The 18,290-nt window shown below is 29.8% G+C and overlaps 1 protein-coding gene across 1 annotated transcript in view; it reads right to left on the reverse strand.

Moving 5' to 3' along the window:
- Positions 1–862: 862 nt before the first annotated feature.
- Positions 863–18,290, reverse strand: part of LOC122269695 (2-Hydroxyacid oxidase 1) — a 30,645-nt gene continuing 13,217 nt past the window's right edge. The window contains exons 4-8 of the mRNA XM_043043963.3: positions 16,214–16,380; positions 8,665–8,756; positions 6,090–6,251; positions 2,467–2,536; positions 863–1,159 (exon numbers count right to left, since the gene is read on the reverse strand). Of these exons, the coding sequence (XP_042899897.1) occupies positions 1,095–1,159; positions 2,467–2,536; positions 6,090–6,251; positions 8,665–8,756; positions 16,214–16,380 (556 nt within the window). The 3' untranslated portion in view covers positions 863–1,094. The remainder of the gene's footprint in view (positions 1,160–2,466; positions 2,537–6,089; positions 6,252–8,664; positions 8,757–16,213; positions 16,381–18,290) is intronic.

Here is an 18,290-nt window from a genome sequence, read left to right on the forward strand (position 1 = left end):
GGCTTTATGTTTTGAATGCTTCCAGAATTTTCTAGATGTAAGCAAACGGAAATGTTCGTTAAAAAAATTCCAGTTCTAGGTTGTAATCAAGGTTATAATTTTTACGAAAAGGCAAAAGTTTTTCTAAGCCATTCTATGATAGGTTTACATTAATAACTCACTAAAAATATTTTCTGTCAGAAAATATGTGGCAAATATTTATGGTAATATTGTTATATGAATGTATTTATGTTAATATTGTTATATAAATTAATAAATTATTAAATTATTACATAATTTAAGTAAATTAATTAATGCTAAATTAATTAATTAATACTAAATACATAAATTATTACTAAAAATTAATAAATTATTACATTATAAAAATAATTTACATTTTACTGTGCATGAAGTTCAATAGTAACTTTTTTCGCAAATACTTTTAAAAGTGACAGTACATAGAACCTGCATGTTTTCTATTTTTGGCTGCAATGCTTGATTCCTTAATTATTTCAATTGACTAAAATCTATTTTCAATTTGAATCTATTCTGCAATATTTCGAATCGTTTTGTTAAAAAAATTCGAATGTTATTACATGCAATCAAACGAAGTATAAAAAAACCTAAGCCCACGTGCCATTAATTTTATTATACTCAAAAACTCCAATATGGAATAGATCTATTATTTTCTATCAGTAGTTCTTACAACCAGTTTCAAAATCAATCTCATGGCAAATTTCTCGAAATCTATCTAACGACCAAAGAAATTATGTTCAATTTTACCCAAATTTAAATTAAAAGTTCGATATTTCAAAAGCGATTTCTTAATAGTTTTATGGCTAAATAATTGAAAAGGGAAAATTACAGTCTGTTAATCTCTACTTATATAAAGGATTACGAGATGGTTAAAACGAAATAATTTTATTTTATTTTTCAAACTACTAATTAAGGAAATATTTCATCAATTCTCTAAATATAACGGATTCATCAAGACATCACTACCTCATTAAGCAATGCTGGCATAAATATTCACAATACATTAATATAATATTTGTATTTAACACAAAAAAATAATTGCTACAATTTAAGGATTAATATGTTACACAATTATAGTTTCATATTTTACAAAAACACTTCTTTTGAACAAAATGTGAACCAATATCTCCCACACTTCTGCAACCTACATTAAAAAGAACAAAAATATGACATGTAAGTGTTTAAAATATTTTATCACATCATTTATCACATTATTTTATCACATTATTTTATCATTTTTCATAAAAATATAATAGATATTGAAGAGAGTTGAACTGAATAGTGGAAATTAATTTTCACAAAAAAGAACATTTCAAATGATTTAAAAAATTTTTATTAAAAATTTAGTTTTGTCACAGCAAAATTTTTTATCTTGAGTTAACGAATTTAAATTTTGCACATCGCTAAACTATAATGAAAATGCATTTCATTAGTATTGCTGAATTTTTAGTACAAACTAACTTTGCATATTATTCACTAAATGGCACATACTTATTGTTGAATTTTCACTAAAATTAATGGCATAGTACTTTTGCAGTTTAAGATTTTTGGAAATTATGTACAGTGCATAAAAAACGGACCAATCTGAATAACTTTTGATTTAATGATCAGATTTTCACATCCTAGGACTCAATACTACTGGTTCAAGCGGGTGACCTCAAACATGCTAGTGCAGACGATATTTTCAGTTATGAAATACAACACAAAAACGTACTTTCTCTGAATGAATAAATATACCTTTTGAAGGGATTTGGATCTCTGACCCCCAAAATATAGGGGGTAGCCGCAATCTGGGAAATATGGTTTCCATAGCTTGGTTAGGAGAGCGTTCCAAAGTTTGGGCTCCTTAATGTTGACCCTTTGCTTACGGTAAACCACGTTGTACCATCGCATGTGGTTCACATGTTGTACCAGCCGTAAGCAAAGGGTTAATTTTACTTTTTGCACATTTCGCAAAAAGTAAAAGAGAAATATAACTCGAGACTTTTTTCAGCGAATTTAAATTTTTCTTTCACTCGATTATAAAATTCGTTTATCAAAAGATAATTCCATGCAAAAAATTACTTCTTGTAGTTATTTACTATTTTATTTAAGAATGGTTGAAAAACCCTTGAATTGTAAAGTGTGCAATGTTTTGTATAATTTTAAAGAATGTAATTTTATATGGAAAAATACAAAATTGGAGTCAAATTGGTTAAATAGTTCCTGAGAAATTAAATTTTATGTATCTGAATTTTTTAAAATTCAATTTTTCAGGAACTATTCGACCGAATTCGCTTAAATTTTGTATTTTTCCATGTAAAATTACCTTTTTCTACTTAAAAAAGATAAATGGCTTTGACAACTAACTTTAAGAAAACTCTATGAAAGGGTTTGCACTTCGCGACGCGGATGTTTTTTTAATTGTCAAATTTTCCAAGAACCAATTTAATTATTAGAACACTTTCTTACCAATCAGATGCATTGCTCTATCTAATTCGGATTTAAGTATTTCTAAAGCATTTCTAACTCCTTCTTGACCCTAGAGTGAAACAGTAAATGAAAATTCCCATCTGTACTTAAATACATAGTAAGACAATTAAATAAAATGCATTGAAAAACTTGAATACATTCATTTACTAATCTAACTTTTTCAGTTTAACTAACTTATTTTCTTTAATTCACAAAAATTTTACTTTTTTTTCCAAATTGCTTTCAACGTTTGCTACACGTGGAGTATTATATGTTCAGAGTGCAAAAAATAAGCTGATCACCCTAAATAACTTTTGATCTAATAATCAGATCTTCACGTTCTAAGATTCAATCTTAATGATTCAGAGAGGGATACATCAAATGCGTAGGCGATATTTTAAGTTAAAAAATCATACACAAAAACATAATTTCTCTGAATAAGCATACCAGTTTTTCGAAGGATTCTAATTTCTGACAACCAAAATATAGGGGGGGGGGGGGAGTTATCCGCAATCTGGGAAATATGGTCGCAATAGTTTGATAAGGAGAGCGGTCCAAAGTTTGAGGCATGTTAATTTTACTTTTTGAGTACTTGAGACTTTTGGAAAAGTACAAGATGCATGCATTTATGAAATTTATTTTTTCAAAGCTAATTCTATGCGAAATATAACTTTTAGTAAATATTTATCATTTAAAATTATTTTATTTAATTTAAGTTGAAAAATGTTTGAATTGCAAGGTATATAATTTTTTTACATAATTTTAAAGAATGCAATTTTAAATGGCAAAGTATAAGATTTGTGCGAAATTGGTCAAATAGTTTCTGAGAAATCAAATTCGGAAAAAGTGTTTACTTATATTGCTTGAGCTAATTAATTAGCAGATTTGAGTTATCCCCTAGAAACTTTAAAGTTAAGTCCTAGAACATGAAGATCCGATCATTCGATCAAAAGTTATTTACAATGGTTCGTTTTTATTTTTCGTCCTGTACACAAGAATTTTATAATTTTTTCATATTTGCAGGAATTTGATCTCAGAATATTCCGTCTAATATCTCTAAGTAATCATTATGAATTTCAAATTTTTAATTTAAGGAAACAATCTCTAATGTGCACACTTGTCAAGTTATGTAAATTTAAAAAAAAAAAGGGAAATTTTTTGGAAATTTTCATAATGGCATTTTTCTTACTAACAGAATTCAGTTCAAATTTCGGAAATAATATGAATATTTATTACTTCGAGATTGTGTATGACTGATTAATATAAAAATTAAATATTTCGAAATTGTGTACGACTGATTAATATAAATATTTATTACTTCGAGATTGTGTATGACTGATTAATATAAATTTTTATTATTTCGAGATTGTGTATGACTGATTAATATAAAAATTAAATATTTCGAAATTGTGTACGACTGATTAATATAAAAATTAAATATTTCGAAATTGTGTACGACTGATTAATATAAATATTTATTATTTCGAGATTGTGTATGACTGATTAATATAAATATTTATTTTTTCGAGATTGTGTATGACTGATTAATATAAAAATTAAATATTTCGAAATTGTGTACGACTGATTAATATAAATATTTATTATTTCGAGATTGTGTATGACTGATTAATATAAATATTTATTATTTCGAGATTGTGTATGACTGATTAATATAAAAATAAAATATTTCGAAATTGTGTACGACTGATTAATATAAATATTTATTATTTCGAGATTGTGTATGACTGATTAATATAAATTTTTATTATTTCGAGATTGTGTATGACTGATTAATATAAAAATTAAATATTTCGAAATTGTGTACGACTGATTAATATAAATATTTATTATTTCGAGATTGTGTATGACTGATTAATATAAATATTTATTATTTCGAGATAGTGTATGACTGATTAATATAAATATTTATTATTTCGAGATTGTGTATAATCCTCAACTAGATTGATGGGTATCTTGTCTGTGCGGAAGCGACCGACCGCACAGTTAATATTATGTTGCTGGTCAAGAAATTGTGTAGTCTTAATTTTCATGAAAGTTTTGACCGATAATTGCTTGTTGAGTTATTTATAGCGTAAGTGTGTTATTTTTTTAAATTTCATTTAGCAATGATTGTTTAACAAAGGGATCTAATTAAAGAAAGAAAAAATTAATAAACCGTTTGAAATCAATTTTTTAATGAAAGAATTATTGTAATTCTAATAAAATGGTGAAAGGAATTTTATTATCGTTGAATTATTTTACATTCCAGAGAATTTTTTTGTTTAACATACTGTATATTTAATAATTTAACGTTTTTATTACACCGAATTCGTTAAACAATCTTGTTTCAGGACACAGAATTTTTACTAAACATATTTTTCATAGTATTATTGATAAATTTTTGAAAATGAAGAAAAATTGTTTTCAAACTATTTTTTTCATAGATTTTATATTTTAGTACAAATATAATTCCGATAATCAAACATATTTTTTAGTAACTATTAGACTGTTTTCTCTGATTAAAAAATATAGTTTTTCTCCTAATTAGAGCTTCGGAAAAAAATATCTATGAAAAGGATACTGGTGTCATAACTTCCTTAAAAAAATTTTTCATCAAGGTAAAAGCAAACTTTAAACTATTAGAAATATATAAAACAGTTTTATTTTAAAATATCAAAAATGAATTGGATAATTTGAATATTAGAGACAAATTAATGTTTTTAATTAAAACTATAGCAAATGAATAAGAATGGTTTTAATTTAAACAATAAGAAATGAAACAGATAGTTTAAATTTAAACTAGCAGAAATAAATCAGTAAGTTTGAATTCTAGCAATCAGAAATATTATTACTCCAGATTTCAAGAGTAATAGTTCCTTTTCTGAACGTGATAATTTAAATCTAAAGAAGATAATAAAAGTGTATTAAAATAATAAAGATAATGAGAAAATAATAAAAATGTTATTGTTATATGCCATTTGGGCAAAGGGGGTGAGCTTCTTCCTGTTTTCCAGTGGCGCCATCTATGGACGGAATTGCGACTTTTGTTACAGACATACGCCAAAGTCCGTTTATAGGGCCGACCCATTCACTCATCCACAGATCGTAATTTTGACAAAAACCAGAGAACGATCGATCTCCAAGTCAGTACCGTCATAGGTATGGTTTGTTCTGGAAGCATGGAGGACTTTATGACCCAACAGATTTAATGAGCACCAGTCACCATTTATAGCCCGGGGAATCTTCGGCTAGAGGGGATCGAACTCACGACCCCTTGGACATGGGCCCAACGCCCTACCAACCAGGTTATCCCAAATCCAATAATAAAGATAACAAGAATATAATGAAATAATGAAGGTAATAAAATAATAAAATATGTACAATGACAATAAAAACATAAAAAGATTAATTTGTTTGGAACGTGTTTGTTTATTCTCTACATCGTGAAAATGATTTTAGTTCGAATTTATTTAACTAATTCTGAAAAATACGTTTCTTTTTGATGATTTTCTTTACAAATATATAATAGAGAAGTCAGATGTTTCGCTAACTTTTCAGTTTTTAAATAATATATTATGTAATAAAAATAATGTCTCTAAGTAATTCCAAGCAATTATAATTACCGAATGTGCCAATCCCCATATTACAGGTCTTCCAATGAATACAACTCTTGCACCCAATGCCAAAGCCTTTAATATGTCACTTCCCCACCGAACTCCTCCATCCACATACATTTCACAATTGGATTCTTTTAGGGCAGTAGAGATTTCTGACAAAGAATCTATCTAGAAAAACAATTAATGAGTTTATTTCAATTATATAGTACCCATATATAACTTTATACACAGATGGCGCTTTTTTCCCGAATATATTTTGAAAGCGATATAATGATTTTTGGCTATAAAGAACGAACTTGATTGTAATCGTTTGTATGAAAATATTTACCCCGACCTGCCCCAATTCAGGGCATGCGGGTAAATGTTTATTAAAACCAAGTAAAAACAGTAAAGAACATAAAATACATAAAGTGCATAAAATACAAAAGTAGTAGTAATACAACAGCTCGTAAACTTTGCGGGCGAGCAAGACTGTTGAACAAAATTAGCTATCTACAATTAGTCAGAATATTATATCTTTAAGAAAACATGAATAATATATCTGGCATGTATGTCATGAAAAGTCCAGGTCAACAGACCCTAAAATATGGATTAAAAGCACAATTAAATTGAAAACACCAGCATTATTAGAAGCAAATTAAAATATAAATTGCCATTCTAGGTCAACAGACCCTTATATTGAGGCAATCAAATGGCATAAAATTTAAAAACTAATCATAGGGCAAATTGCCTATTAAGGAAACTATTAAACGAGTTACAAATAGTAAAATAACCAAAACTAGTGTTGAAATAGTAAAAGTGGATTAAAATGGTGTGAATGACGAGGATAGTTCAAATCCAACCTAAGAGCACCATGAGATTTAAAATTTTTTTTAAAGTCACTAAAAGTCCAATTTAATGGATAGTCATCAACACCTGGCTGAGAATCAAAATCGCCGAACTAGAGTCTCCGATGATGAGGTAATTAAAGCGAGAAAATTAGAGTTGACTCAGGAGAAATGGAAACGCTGATCCATACGGTAGTTGGACGGTCAGAGTTAGTAAATATTTACAGTGGGTTTAATGCATCTTCCGAAGTTGCTTTGATAATGTCTTTGATGATTGATCTGCAGGTCAGGTTAGAGTAAATTTGGTGTTCTGTTTTGTTGTGAAAATTGTTGCCTCGTTGTGTTTGAAATTTAGGACAAATTAGGTGATTTTTAGGAAAAATCAGGTGATGAATGTCTTGTTGTGAGTTGCAATTAGTACATGTTGAAGATTTCCTAAAAAATCTTGCTTGGTGTGTGCCAAACACGCTGTGGCCGGTTAAGAACTGATTAATATAAAAGTTTGCCTTCATTCTTGCAGTTTTTGGATCCTTAAAGAATTTGTAAGTCTGCCGTCCATTTGTACTGTTGGTCCAGTCCAATTTCCATCGAGACATAATATGGTTGTTGATTATAGATTTGATCTGAATGTAATCGTTTGTATATAAGTTGTCCCATTACCTAGATATAATCTGATGGAACATCTTGATTTTGAGAGTTTCTGGGGTGTGATTACTTTGGCAAACAGAGTAATGTACGGAGTTTTAATGAAACAGGCGTTGTGAATACAATAAAAGAAAAATGGATGAAAAGGAAAATGATCTAGGAGAGTGGATTAGAGTCAGAAGCAATAAAAAAAACACGTTGAGTTTCGGCATTTTTTAAAAAAGAAATTTAAATATTTTTACTGCGGGAAGTTGATGTTAACCCCTTACAAGATGCCTGTCTTAGTATGATCTCTATCCAGTTCTGGCAACGAAAGGTAAATATTCTGGAAGGAATATCTAGACTACTAGACAAGACAGACTAGCAAAGAAAGAGAAGCGTTTTATACTATGAATTTTTAGCTGTCTAGTTCAACTAAACTGTCATTTGCAGCAGTGGTTCAGAGAATAGAGCATTCGCCTTCTGATGAGGTTACCTAGGTTCCAATCCTAGCTGCTGGTTTTTGCGAATTCTGCGTCTGTCTCACATCGACCTTGTTGCTGACGTAAATATATCCTTCAACAGGTAGACGGATCATGGGTTAGCATCACCTTGCAGTCAGGTTAACCGTATAAGCTTTCGTGGTATTTTTTTGCCATGTTACGCAAATGCAAGTTAGTTGCATCTAAGAGTCCTCCACGAATGGAAATTTCTCCCAATACTTGAATTAAGAATTGTGTTCAAAATTAAAAGACTACAGATTCGAATATCGGTAGTCAGAAACTCAAAAATGGGTCGGCTGTTCAACGACTGTTATAAAAATAAATGAATAAAAATAATTTGTCATGTCAAAGTTATCTAAATGGATAGTTATTTCCCCCTAAATATAAATCAAACTATAAATTGTAATTATGAATTTTCTTTTGTAATCGGAAATAGCATGAAAATCCACTTTTCTATTAATCGTATTGTATCTTGTATTGTCTATTGTATTATTCGTAACCGTATTGCATCCGTAACAGAATTATCCATAACCGTATTGTGATTTGCATTGTATCACAATGGGTAATAAAAAAAAGTAATAATAAAATGTTTCACATTAAGGGTTATACACCGTCATTGCTGTTTACCGTAGCACTAACTCCATCTAACTCTCGACCACCATGATTTGATATCCAAACTGCTGATGCACCATATATAACTGCTTTTTTAGCATCTTCCACTAAAAACAAATGTAACAAATACTGTTATTTGTAAATTGCAAACTAAGAGGAGAAGAAAGCAACAAAAGTTGCAATTTAATAACAAAAAAAAGAAGATGAATCAGAGAAAGTAGGGCTAAAATTTTGATCTATTAAATAATTTTTTAATAAAGGTTATGTGGAGAAAGGCGAAATATAATTTCTCCAAATAACATAGTGCTGACTATTTTATTAAATCAATTAGGTGACTCCATTCCTTGTTCGCTTAATACTGTTTCGTATTTATCTTCATTTCTCGTTATGAAATAAAAATTTTATAGAAAAAAAATTATTTTCCCATGACATATTGACGTTAGCCTTCTTATTTTTTTGAAATTTTCTTCTTTTTATTTCTTATTCTTCTAATCTGAATCAGATGAGTTTGTTCACTCTCATCACTTCCAGCTGCGTCATGTGGTTCCCTTAAAAGATCGTTCCACACCAAGGTAACATAATTTAACAGATGTCGTGAAGTAGATTCATTCATATTGCACTTTGTACAAACTAGTAACTTTAAATTTAGCTTAAGAATATTATGCTAAATTAAGAAATTTAGCTTAAGCCTAATTTGTAACTTTTAGTTTAGCTTAAGAATATTAAGTTAAATTAAGAAATTTAGCTAAGCCTAATTTGTAACTTTAAATGTAGCTTAAGAATATTTATCTCAATTAAGAAATTTAACTTCAGCCAAATTTGTAACTTTAATTTCAGCTTAAGAATATTAAGCTAAATTAAGAAATTTAGCTTGAACCAAATTTGTAACTTTAAATTTAGCTTAAGAAGGCAATTATTGAGAAAGAAACAAGTTCATCTTCGAAGAGTACTTTTCTAAACTCAAACCTTCCATTTAATAACCTTAAAAAAATAGTTTTTTTTAACAGTATAGTTTCATTTACACTAATTTATATTCATGTTAATCAAATTTTTGTTGTAACAATAGTGAAAAGCTAAGCAGAAAGAGTACTTGAATTTACATATTTGTTGCTCTAATAAATAGAGTATGTAATTCTGGTACATTAACTTTACTTTCATTTTTTCAAAAAAATAAAAAAATAATTAAGTGAAAAAGAGCTCACTTTTTCAATACTCTAGGCAGTGCTTCTCTTGTAAAAAAATAATAATGTTCCGCAAATTTAAAAGAAAATGATAGCTTTTGGGATGAGGAAGTTTCTCGTTTTTTTTATTACCAATGCGGCTTTTAATATGAACAAAAAATTAAACACAGGAAAAACTTAGTGTCTAGTTGTTTCTAATGATGTCATTACTCTTGCAAATTAAGTCCGGTAGGAAGGTATTTAATTCCTGTCGCATTAAGATGAAGAAAACATATAAGAATAAACGCATTTTTGCATTTTTTTGGCCATTAGTAAATGTACCTGGAATAAACGAGTCCTTTTTAAGACAATCACAGTTATCCAAAAGGATAGGGTATAATTTATAGGTAGGTAGGTACTTTTATTTACTTCGGACTGGAGCTGCACAATGAGCTATTGGCGACTGCCTGGGAAACATCCCTGAAGAGGATCCGAAGACATTTCAACGATATTTTGATCCTCTGCAGTGGGGATCTCATTTGTGAGGCCACTTCCTCAATTCAGACATAGGGAAGGGAAATTTTCTTCAAATCCCTGTACTCTTGGTACTACTCAACGGCTGACCACCGAACTTTCGATTCCACAGATTTTACAAGCAGGTATATCGCATGCTAGTGGAGTTGAGGATCGAACCCTCGTCTCTCTGTACCGGAGTCCGGTTCTCTAACCACTCGGCTGTTAAATTAAGTCAAGAAAAAGCGCCTTTCGCTTGAGAACAGAGCGCCGTTAAGGTAGATGTGCGTCTTTAAGGATCGACCCCTTCGGATGGAAAACTGATGCTCTAATCACTAGACTACCACTATCTCCTCCCCTCCCCCCCAAAGAAACTTTTATGTAATGTATAAATCACTATTTTGCATTGTTTGCACAATACAAACAATGTAACAATCACTATTTTGCACTTAGTGGATTTAGGTACAAATCACTACTTTGCATTTGTTTTTGATGCATATTTATCGATGTTTTGATACATGAGCAATTCTACAAATAAACGCCAATTAGGTGGCCAAAACATTTTTTTTTGGGGGGGGGACACGCTATTTCTGCATAAATTTTCTTCTTTTTTACACTAAAAAAGCAAGGAAAAATCGTGAACATGAAATTTTTTCTTTGTGAGATACTTTAAATGACAAAATATCAATCTCAAATTTTTTCCGATTTTTTCAATTTACGAACTTTGATTAAATTTTTTTATTTTTGGTTTTTATACTAAAATGTAATCTTATAGTATGAAATCTCTATAAATACATTTTAGAGAGACATTATAATCTATATATATATTTCTCTCACACGGCGACAAAAAAAAGCCTCATTACAACTCCCCGAATGGCAACGGTATAAAATCAACCAATGATTCCCGCTAAAAATGTCACATGCCAAATCTAACTGAGATGGCTCAACATATAGCGCTTTTAAAAACGGAAACTGAAATAACCTTAAGCTAGGCAGAAGTGAGTAGTCTTTGTCGATAGATCTCTATTTTAGTATTTTGTCGAAAGCTCTTTTTTTCACGAATTATATTACGAATTTATTTGGCGATTTTTGATTTATATCACGAATTTATTTGTTTTATTATTGTTATTAGTTATTCATTGAAAAATGAGTCTCAGTCGTGCTGTTACGCTTTAAAATTTTATACTATAGCACATTTCTAATAGATTTAACGAATTACATGTCATTTATTTGAATTCAATTTTACTTTAATGACTTAGTATTTACTAAAAAGATGAAATTTTTTTTTAAAAAAAAGTTTTTATATAGATTTAAATGATTGTTTTGAAATCTTAGAATTTTGTGTACTTGCAATGTACCTAAGTTAGTAGCGAGCGAAGCGATCTTGGTTTGCGAAGCAAACCATATAAGATTGCGTAGCAATTTTCGGGGGTTGGCGAGCGTTAGCGAGCAGGGGGCGCAGCTAACTAGTAATATTATATTTATGTAAAAATCATTTTATCTGTATAAATGGCGCAGATTTATCTCAGCTATTTATTCAGATAAAGCGATTTTTACATAAACGACTTTTTCTTGCTTTTCTAGGGTGTAAAAAAGAAGAAAATTCATGTAGAAATAGCGTGCCCCCCCCCAATTTTGTTTGGCCACCTAATTGGCATTTATTTGTAGAATTGCTCACATATGTTTTTTTAATACATATTTATCAACTTGACAACCTCACCGAGTAAATAAACTTTTAAATGATTTACAGTAATTTATAAACAAAGAAACATGAACAAAAGAAATTATAGAGATTTATTTTACATGCTTTACTAGAAAATACTTAAAGAAAAAGTCTTGGTTTAAACTCTTGATTTAAATAAAAGATCATAAAAGATTTCCTTTTAGTACTTTTACAATCCATTTAATAAATGTTAAAACGTAATATTATTGTTTTAAAAAATCTCACAAAAGTAGGAACTAAATTAAAGTTTTTTTTTTATTTCATGAACTTGAGCAATTTGTTTTGTTATTTGAAATGAAAATGAGTAGTATATGATTTAATGAAAGAATAAAATTATATATCACATTACAGCAATATAAAAGAATAAAATAAGAAAGAATAAAAAATCATTATGTAGCCATATGAATGTTTTTATGTGCGCTTTTTTTATTGATATGAATATAAGGCTATAAGGTCGAAAAACAACTCTTTGTTTGTAGAAACAGGGATTACAATAATAATAATACATATGTATTAATACATGAATAAAAAAATAACTTAATATTTTTTCTTTTATAAGCATAAAAGAAAAAGCTTTGAGTTTTATTAAATTTATAAAAAAATATGCGCATCTGGGAATTATATTAAGCTCAACGTCATATGAATCCTATAGATAGGAATTACATAAACTAAGCTTATATAGTTAAATTAATTAGCTTTTGTAATTATAAGCTTAATGATTAATACACTCATGTAATTTAAATAACAATTAATAAACTTATGTAATTTAAATTATAACATAAGTTTGATATTATAAAAAATTAAGTTTATTCCAACTTGATATTTTTCATTAAGATATTACCAGTATTTGCGAACTTAGTTGATCTATAAGTAGCAGAATAATGTTGTTTTTTATAATGCTTGCTTATAATTTGTCAAAATTGATTTGCAGTTTTATTTTATTTTACATCCGGCGTTGAATAGCTAATCCAATTCTGAGTTTACGACTATGAATGTTCAATTCCGCAGCTTTGTAATTTTGAATCCAATCTAGAAGACAAGGGAATTCCTGGATCAAGCATTGGGACACATTAACTTCGTGGAGGACTTTTTGGTGGAACTAATCCTCATTTGCGTGACATAGAAATCAAACCACGAAAACTCTTATGGTTAGCTCGACACCAAGAGAATTCAAACTCATGATCCATCTATCACTTTCGAGTAAGTTTTAAAAGTTTTTAATTAAATGACTACATAATCTTAATCAATCTAAAATATAAAATGCTTCATATTTTGATTATTAATTACTTCAATACTAAAAATAATTTTTTTGAAATGTTTGGCAGTTCTGTATTAAAAACTCTGAATATTAAAATAGAAACTCAATATTAAAAATGACTGAGCACCCTATTATCTCTTACGGAAATTTTGCTTTGTTTTAGGAAACAGTTCAAAAGCATACCAACTCTGTATCGAGCAAAAATTACCGGCTAGAGATTTTGTTTGTTTTTTAGAATGTATACAAAAAACTTCAAAAAAATAACCAAACATTATTTTTAAATTCCATGTGGAATACGATTTCTGAAATAATGTATAAATAACGTTGAATGAAGATAAACAACTTTAAAGAAATGATGTTACCGCATTAGCACACATATTAAGTTTCAGTTATACATTGTTAGAATATTTATTCTAAAATTACTGTAAAATAGCAAGCAACACTCTGTCCATCCAATGAACAGTGAAGTATATATTTTACCATCATGGTTTTGAAACCCCTCACAACTAGTACGGTTAAAAAATCAGGAATACGAAACTATAAGTTTTTTTTAACCATTTACAACTAGCATTGTATCAAAACCGTAAAATAGAAATTTAACTGAACATTCGAGTAAGGCTTTTCGTTTGGTATTGGGCATTAGAGTTAGGTTTGGGCTGAGTTGTGCTTGAATGAACCGTGGAATGTGGTTTATTTAGTTTATCTGGTTGCTTCCTCTATCGTAAGAGATGAGGAATACTAGATGTCTATGTGTCAAGCTGGTTCATGGTGTTGCCATAACTAAATGGTTGAGTGAATGAGAGTATCGTATTCTAAGAGTTCAAGCTTACAACTTGAGGAGTGCGGGACATTAGAAACTCTTCATGTGCTGAAAGGAATGAAGAAAATATTGTGGTGTGAACCCTCTGACTTGAACCACCGTTGACTGATTGGCCCTCTCGACAATTATATGTACCCAGCTGAAAGGAACTAAGTGGCTTCATTAGGTGGACGTAGTTGGTGACATAAAATTTTTGTTGTTAAGTCACATTAGGTGAAAGCAGTATATAACGGTTAAGTAATAAACGATTTCTCTCACAGTTTGAATACCATCTTTTTCAATGGTTATTTGACTGTTTTGCTTGGATATGGTAAAATAACAATAAAATAGATTGTTATTTAACCATTTTTTCCAAAAAAATTCTAACTATGTTTAATCAAAAGCGTTAGTGTTAAAACATAGAAAGGGAGTATTCTCAAGGAGAATTTTTTAAACTCTGATGCAAGTACTTTATTATAGAACAACAACTTAATATGCTTTAGTCTTATTGTTCATTGTGGTATCAGTGCTTCTTTCACATTGTTTAGATTTATTCAACATAGTGTATATGTTAGCATGAATGATCTAAATCAGGAGAATGCAGACTGTCCTCGGTGAATGCCAATAATCACATAGTCACTTTGGTAAATGTCCGAAATATTTGCTATATCAGATTTAATATTAATTTATTCGTTGATATTATTATATTTAGTCGATGTTTTAATATCTGCTGATGATTTAGGATAAACCTCAGTGTTCGGAGTACAGGTTAAATTTATACTGGGCAGTGGCACTTGACCTTAAAAAAACATTGATGTGCTGCGTACAGGACGAATGTATGCCGGGAAGCGGTCCTGAACCTTAAGAAAACATCATTTTAGGGTATACCGGGCAAATAGATACCTGGCAGTGGCATATTAACTAGATCTAGTATATATTTCGGTCATTTACCAAAGCGACTTTGTGATTGTCAACATTCACAGGTGGAAGTCAACAACCCCTAATATCGGTTTTTCACAGAAACATTCGATTTCAATGAATTATAATATACTTTATATAATTATATTTAATCGAAAATTTAAACGTAATGTTTAAGAATTACACTTTTTAGAAAAATAAAGAAAATAACCACTTGGTATATTTTTCCCGATTCAGAATTAGCCTGTTTTTGCACATTTCCTAAAACAAAGCAAAATTCTGTAAAAAAGTATAAAAAAGTATAAAAAGAAAGTGCTAACACGACTTTAATACAATGTAATGTCTTAAAAAGAAAGAACTATTAATTGTTATACATTGTGAAACTTTATTCAAATATAACCTTTGTACATAAATTATCTTTTTTTTTCATCTGAAAGCAAGACACTTTTAAACTTTAAAAAAAAAGAAAAGAAGAAAAAGGAAAACGCTGTGGGCGCGTGATCTACTTATTTTTGCTTAATAGTTGCTACGAATACAACTAGAATTTGAATGGCTTAAACCTATTTTAGTTTTAAAATTGCGATTTATAAAAGATACCTTTGCACTTAGTTCATCATTTTTAAATTTGCAGAAGAACTTAATTTTCTTCGAGCATCCAGTATAAAGTATAATTTCCACAAGGAGAAAAAAATTCCAATAAAATTAACTTACAATATACTAAGGACATTTCTGATAAAAAAATTATAATTCTTGTTAATAAAACCAAAATATACGTGACTTAAATTATTCATTTGGTAATTTTTCTGTTCTTATGGTAATGGTTAGCTGGAAATTTGGTTTTCAAAAATATAGTTCTTATTTCCACACATTTGAACTAAAAAGTAAATTTAACCGAATAAATAGTTTTATGCCACGCTCCAAGATAACGTGATAAAATTAACAAATTTTACCACAGTTACCAAATTTGATCACATATTATAAAACCATATTTTATCGTTAATTTTACCTAAAATCTTTACCAAAGTGCTTCGGTAAAAATTCTCGAGATTTTTGGAGTTCCCATAGAGCCAGAAACACTGTTTAATTTACCATATTCTGTTAATTTTGATTATAATTTTTCTCAGTGTAAAAAATATATTTTATCCAATTTAATTAATACCTAGTTTTCAAAATCAAAACATCTAAATGAATACCTGTTAGAATTCCTTTAAGGACAATTGGCAAATTTGTAATGCTTTTGATCCAGGTAATATCCTCCCATTTCACGTCGTAGGCAAGTAATTTCTTTGCAAAATGCGAATCACTTAAATTTTCGGTATCTTTTACCTGCTGGATGGAGTCAACAGTCACATTGGGAGTGCTATAACGCAAGATTCAAAAATGCTGATGTGTAAGAAAGAACGTCACGAATAATTGGATACCTGCAAGTGATGTTATCATAGATAAATCGTGGCATTTGTCGATTCAAAAGTCAATCATATTCGACACACACGTGTGGCGTCGCTTAAAGATATCTAATTAAGAGCATGTTAAGAAATACGCGAAACGGATTTGAAATTGGATTCCTGCGAGTGATGCCTTCACAGGTAAATCGTGGTAATTGTCGATTCAAAAGTCAATCAGATTCGACACACACGTGTGGCGTCGCTTAAAGATATCTAATTAAGAGCACGTTAAGAAATACGCGAAACGTATTTGAAATTGGATTCCTGCGAGTGATGCCTTCACAGGTAAATCGTGGTAATTGTCGATTCAGAAGTCAATCAGATTCGACACACACGTGTGGCGTCGCTTAAAGATATCCAATTAAGAGCATGTTAAGAAATACGCGAAACGGATTTGAAATTGGATTCCTGCGAGTGATGCCTTCACAGGTAAATCGTGGTAATTGTCGATTCAGAAGTCAATCAGATTCGACACACACGTGTGGCGTCGCTTTAAAATATCTGATTAAGAGCATACATTAAGGAATATACAAGACGGATTTAAATTTGGATGCCTACTAGTGATGTCATCACAGGTAAATCTTGGCATTTGTCGATTCAAAACTTAATCAGATTCGAGACACAAGTGTGGAGTCGCTTGAAGATATCTAATTAAGAGCATGTTAAGAAATACGCGAAACGGATTTGAAATTGGATTCTTGCGAGTGATACCTTCACAGGTAAATCGTGGCATTTGTTGATTCAGAAGTCAATCAGATTCGACACACGCGCGTGACAATTTGAGACGTTTCCTTCAGATATCCAATTAAATCTGATTTAAATCATTTTACTTCTTCAGTTGCAAGTACCCAGTTGCTCATAAGATCAATTAAAAGAAATAATTTCTACAATATGCATATTTTGAGCAATTCATAGAGTTTTTAAACTCCATAAATATTGCTTTCTCAAAATTCTAATTTTTTATAATCGCAAACTTGGTAACTTCCTCAACATTCATTCAATATGAATTTAACCGAAATACATATTAATCCCGTAGTTTTTATTGCATTCGGGATTTTCATTGATTTATTTTAAAATTTATTACTAGATAAACTCTGATTTTAAAGAAATTTTGTTTGGGTAATAAGGTGCTAATTTTTATAATAAAAATAATTTTATAAACTATTGCGTTTTATATATAGTTCAATGCATGCAGAAAGCATATAAGAACAAATATATTACTGCATTTTTTTTACAATTAATAATTCTACCTGGAATAAACGAGTATTTTTTGAGCCACTTACACTTAACTTTACTTTGCAGGTAGGTAGGCACTTTATTTACGTCGGACTAGAGCTGCACAATAAGTTATAAGTTAGTCATTGGCTACGGTCTATGAAACATACCTGAGGATGATCCGAAGTCATGACATCACAATTTTGATCGTCTACGGAGAGGATAGCTCCCCCGTTTTGGTAACACAACAATCTGTGAGATGTCCAGCACTTAACGGTAGTACGTTTTAATGAGGACCGATACCGCGCACCTTCGATTCCTACACAGGCTGATCAAATTAGTCACGCAACTGTTCATTGACCTCATCTTGGTGTTCTACTGGGAACAGTGTCCACCTCCGAATGGTATATATTGTGCTACGTAGACTAAAGAGAAAAATAACGTGAAAAAAGCAAAAATAAGGTACAGACATGGACTTACTATAGTTTCGGTTCTCTAAACAAGAAGCTTCCTTGGTGTCTAAACAGCGAATTTAGTTTTGGTGTTGATGCGAAATCTAGATTAGTTTTTTTAATCATTGAGAATGATTCTTATCTAGCGAACCAAAATT

This window comes from Parasteatoda tepidariorum, chromosome 3 (genome assembly GCF_982258835.1).
Source record: "Parasteatoda tepidariorum strain Cologne lab strain chromosome 3, Ptep-v5.0, whole genome shotgun sequence".
NCBI classification, from domain to species: domain Eukaryota; kingdom Metazoa; phylum Arthropoda; class Arachnida; order Araneae; family Theridiidae; genus Parasteatoda; species Parasteatoda tepidariorum.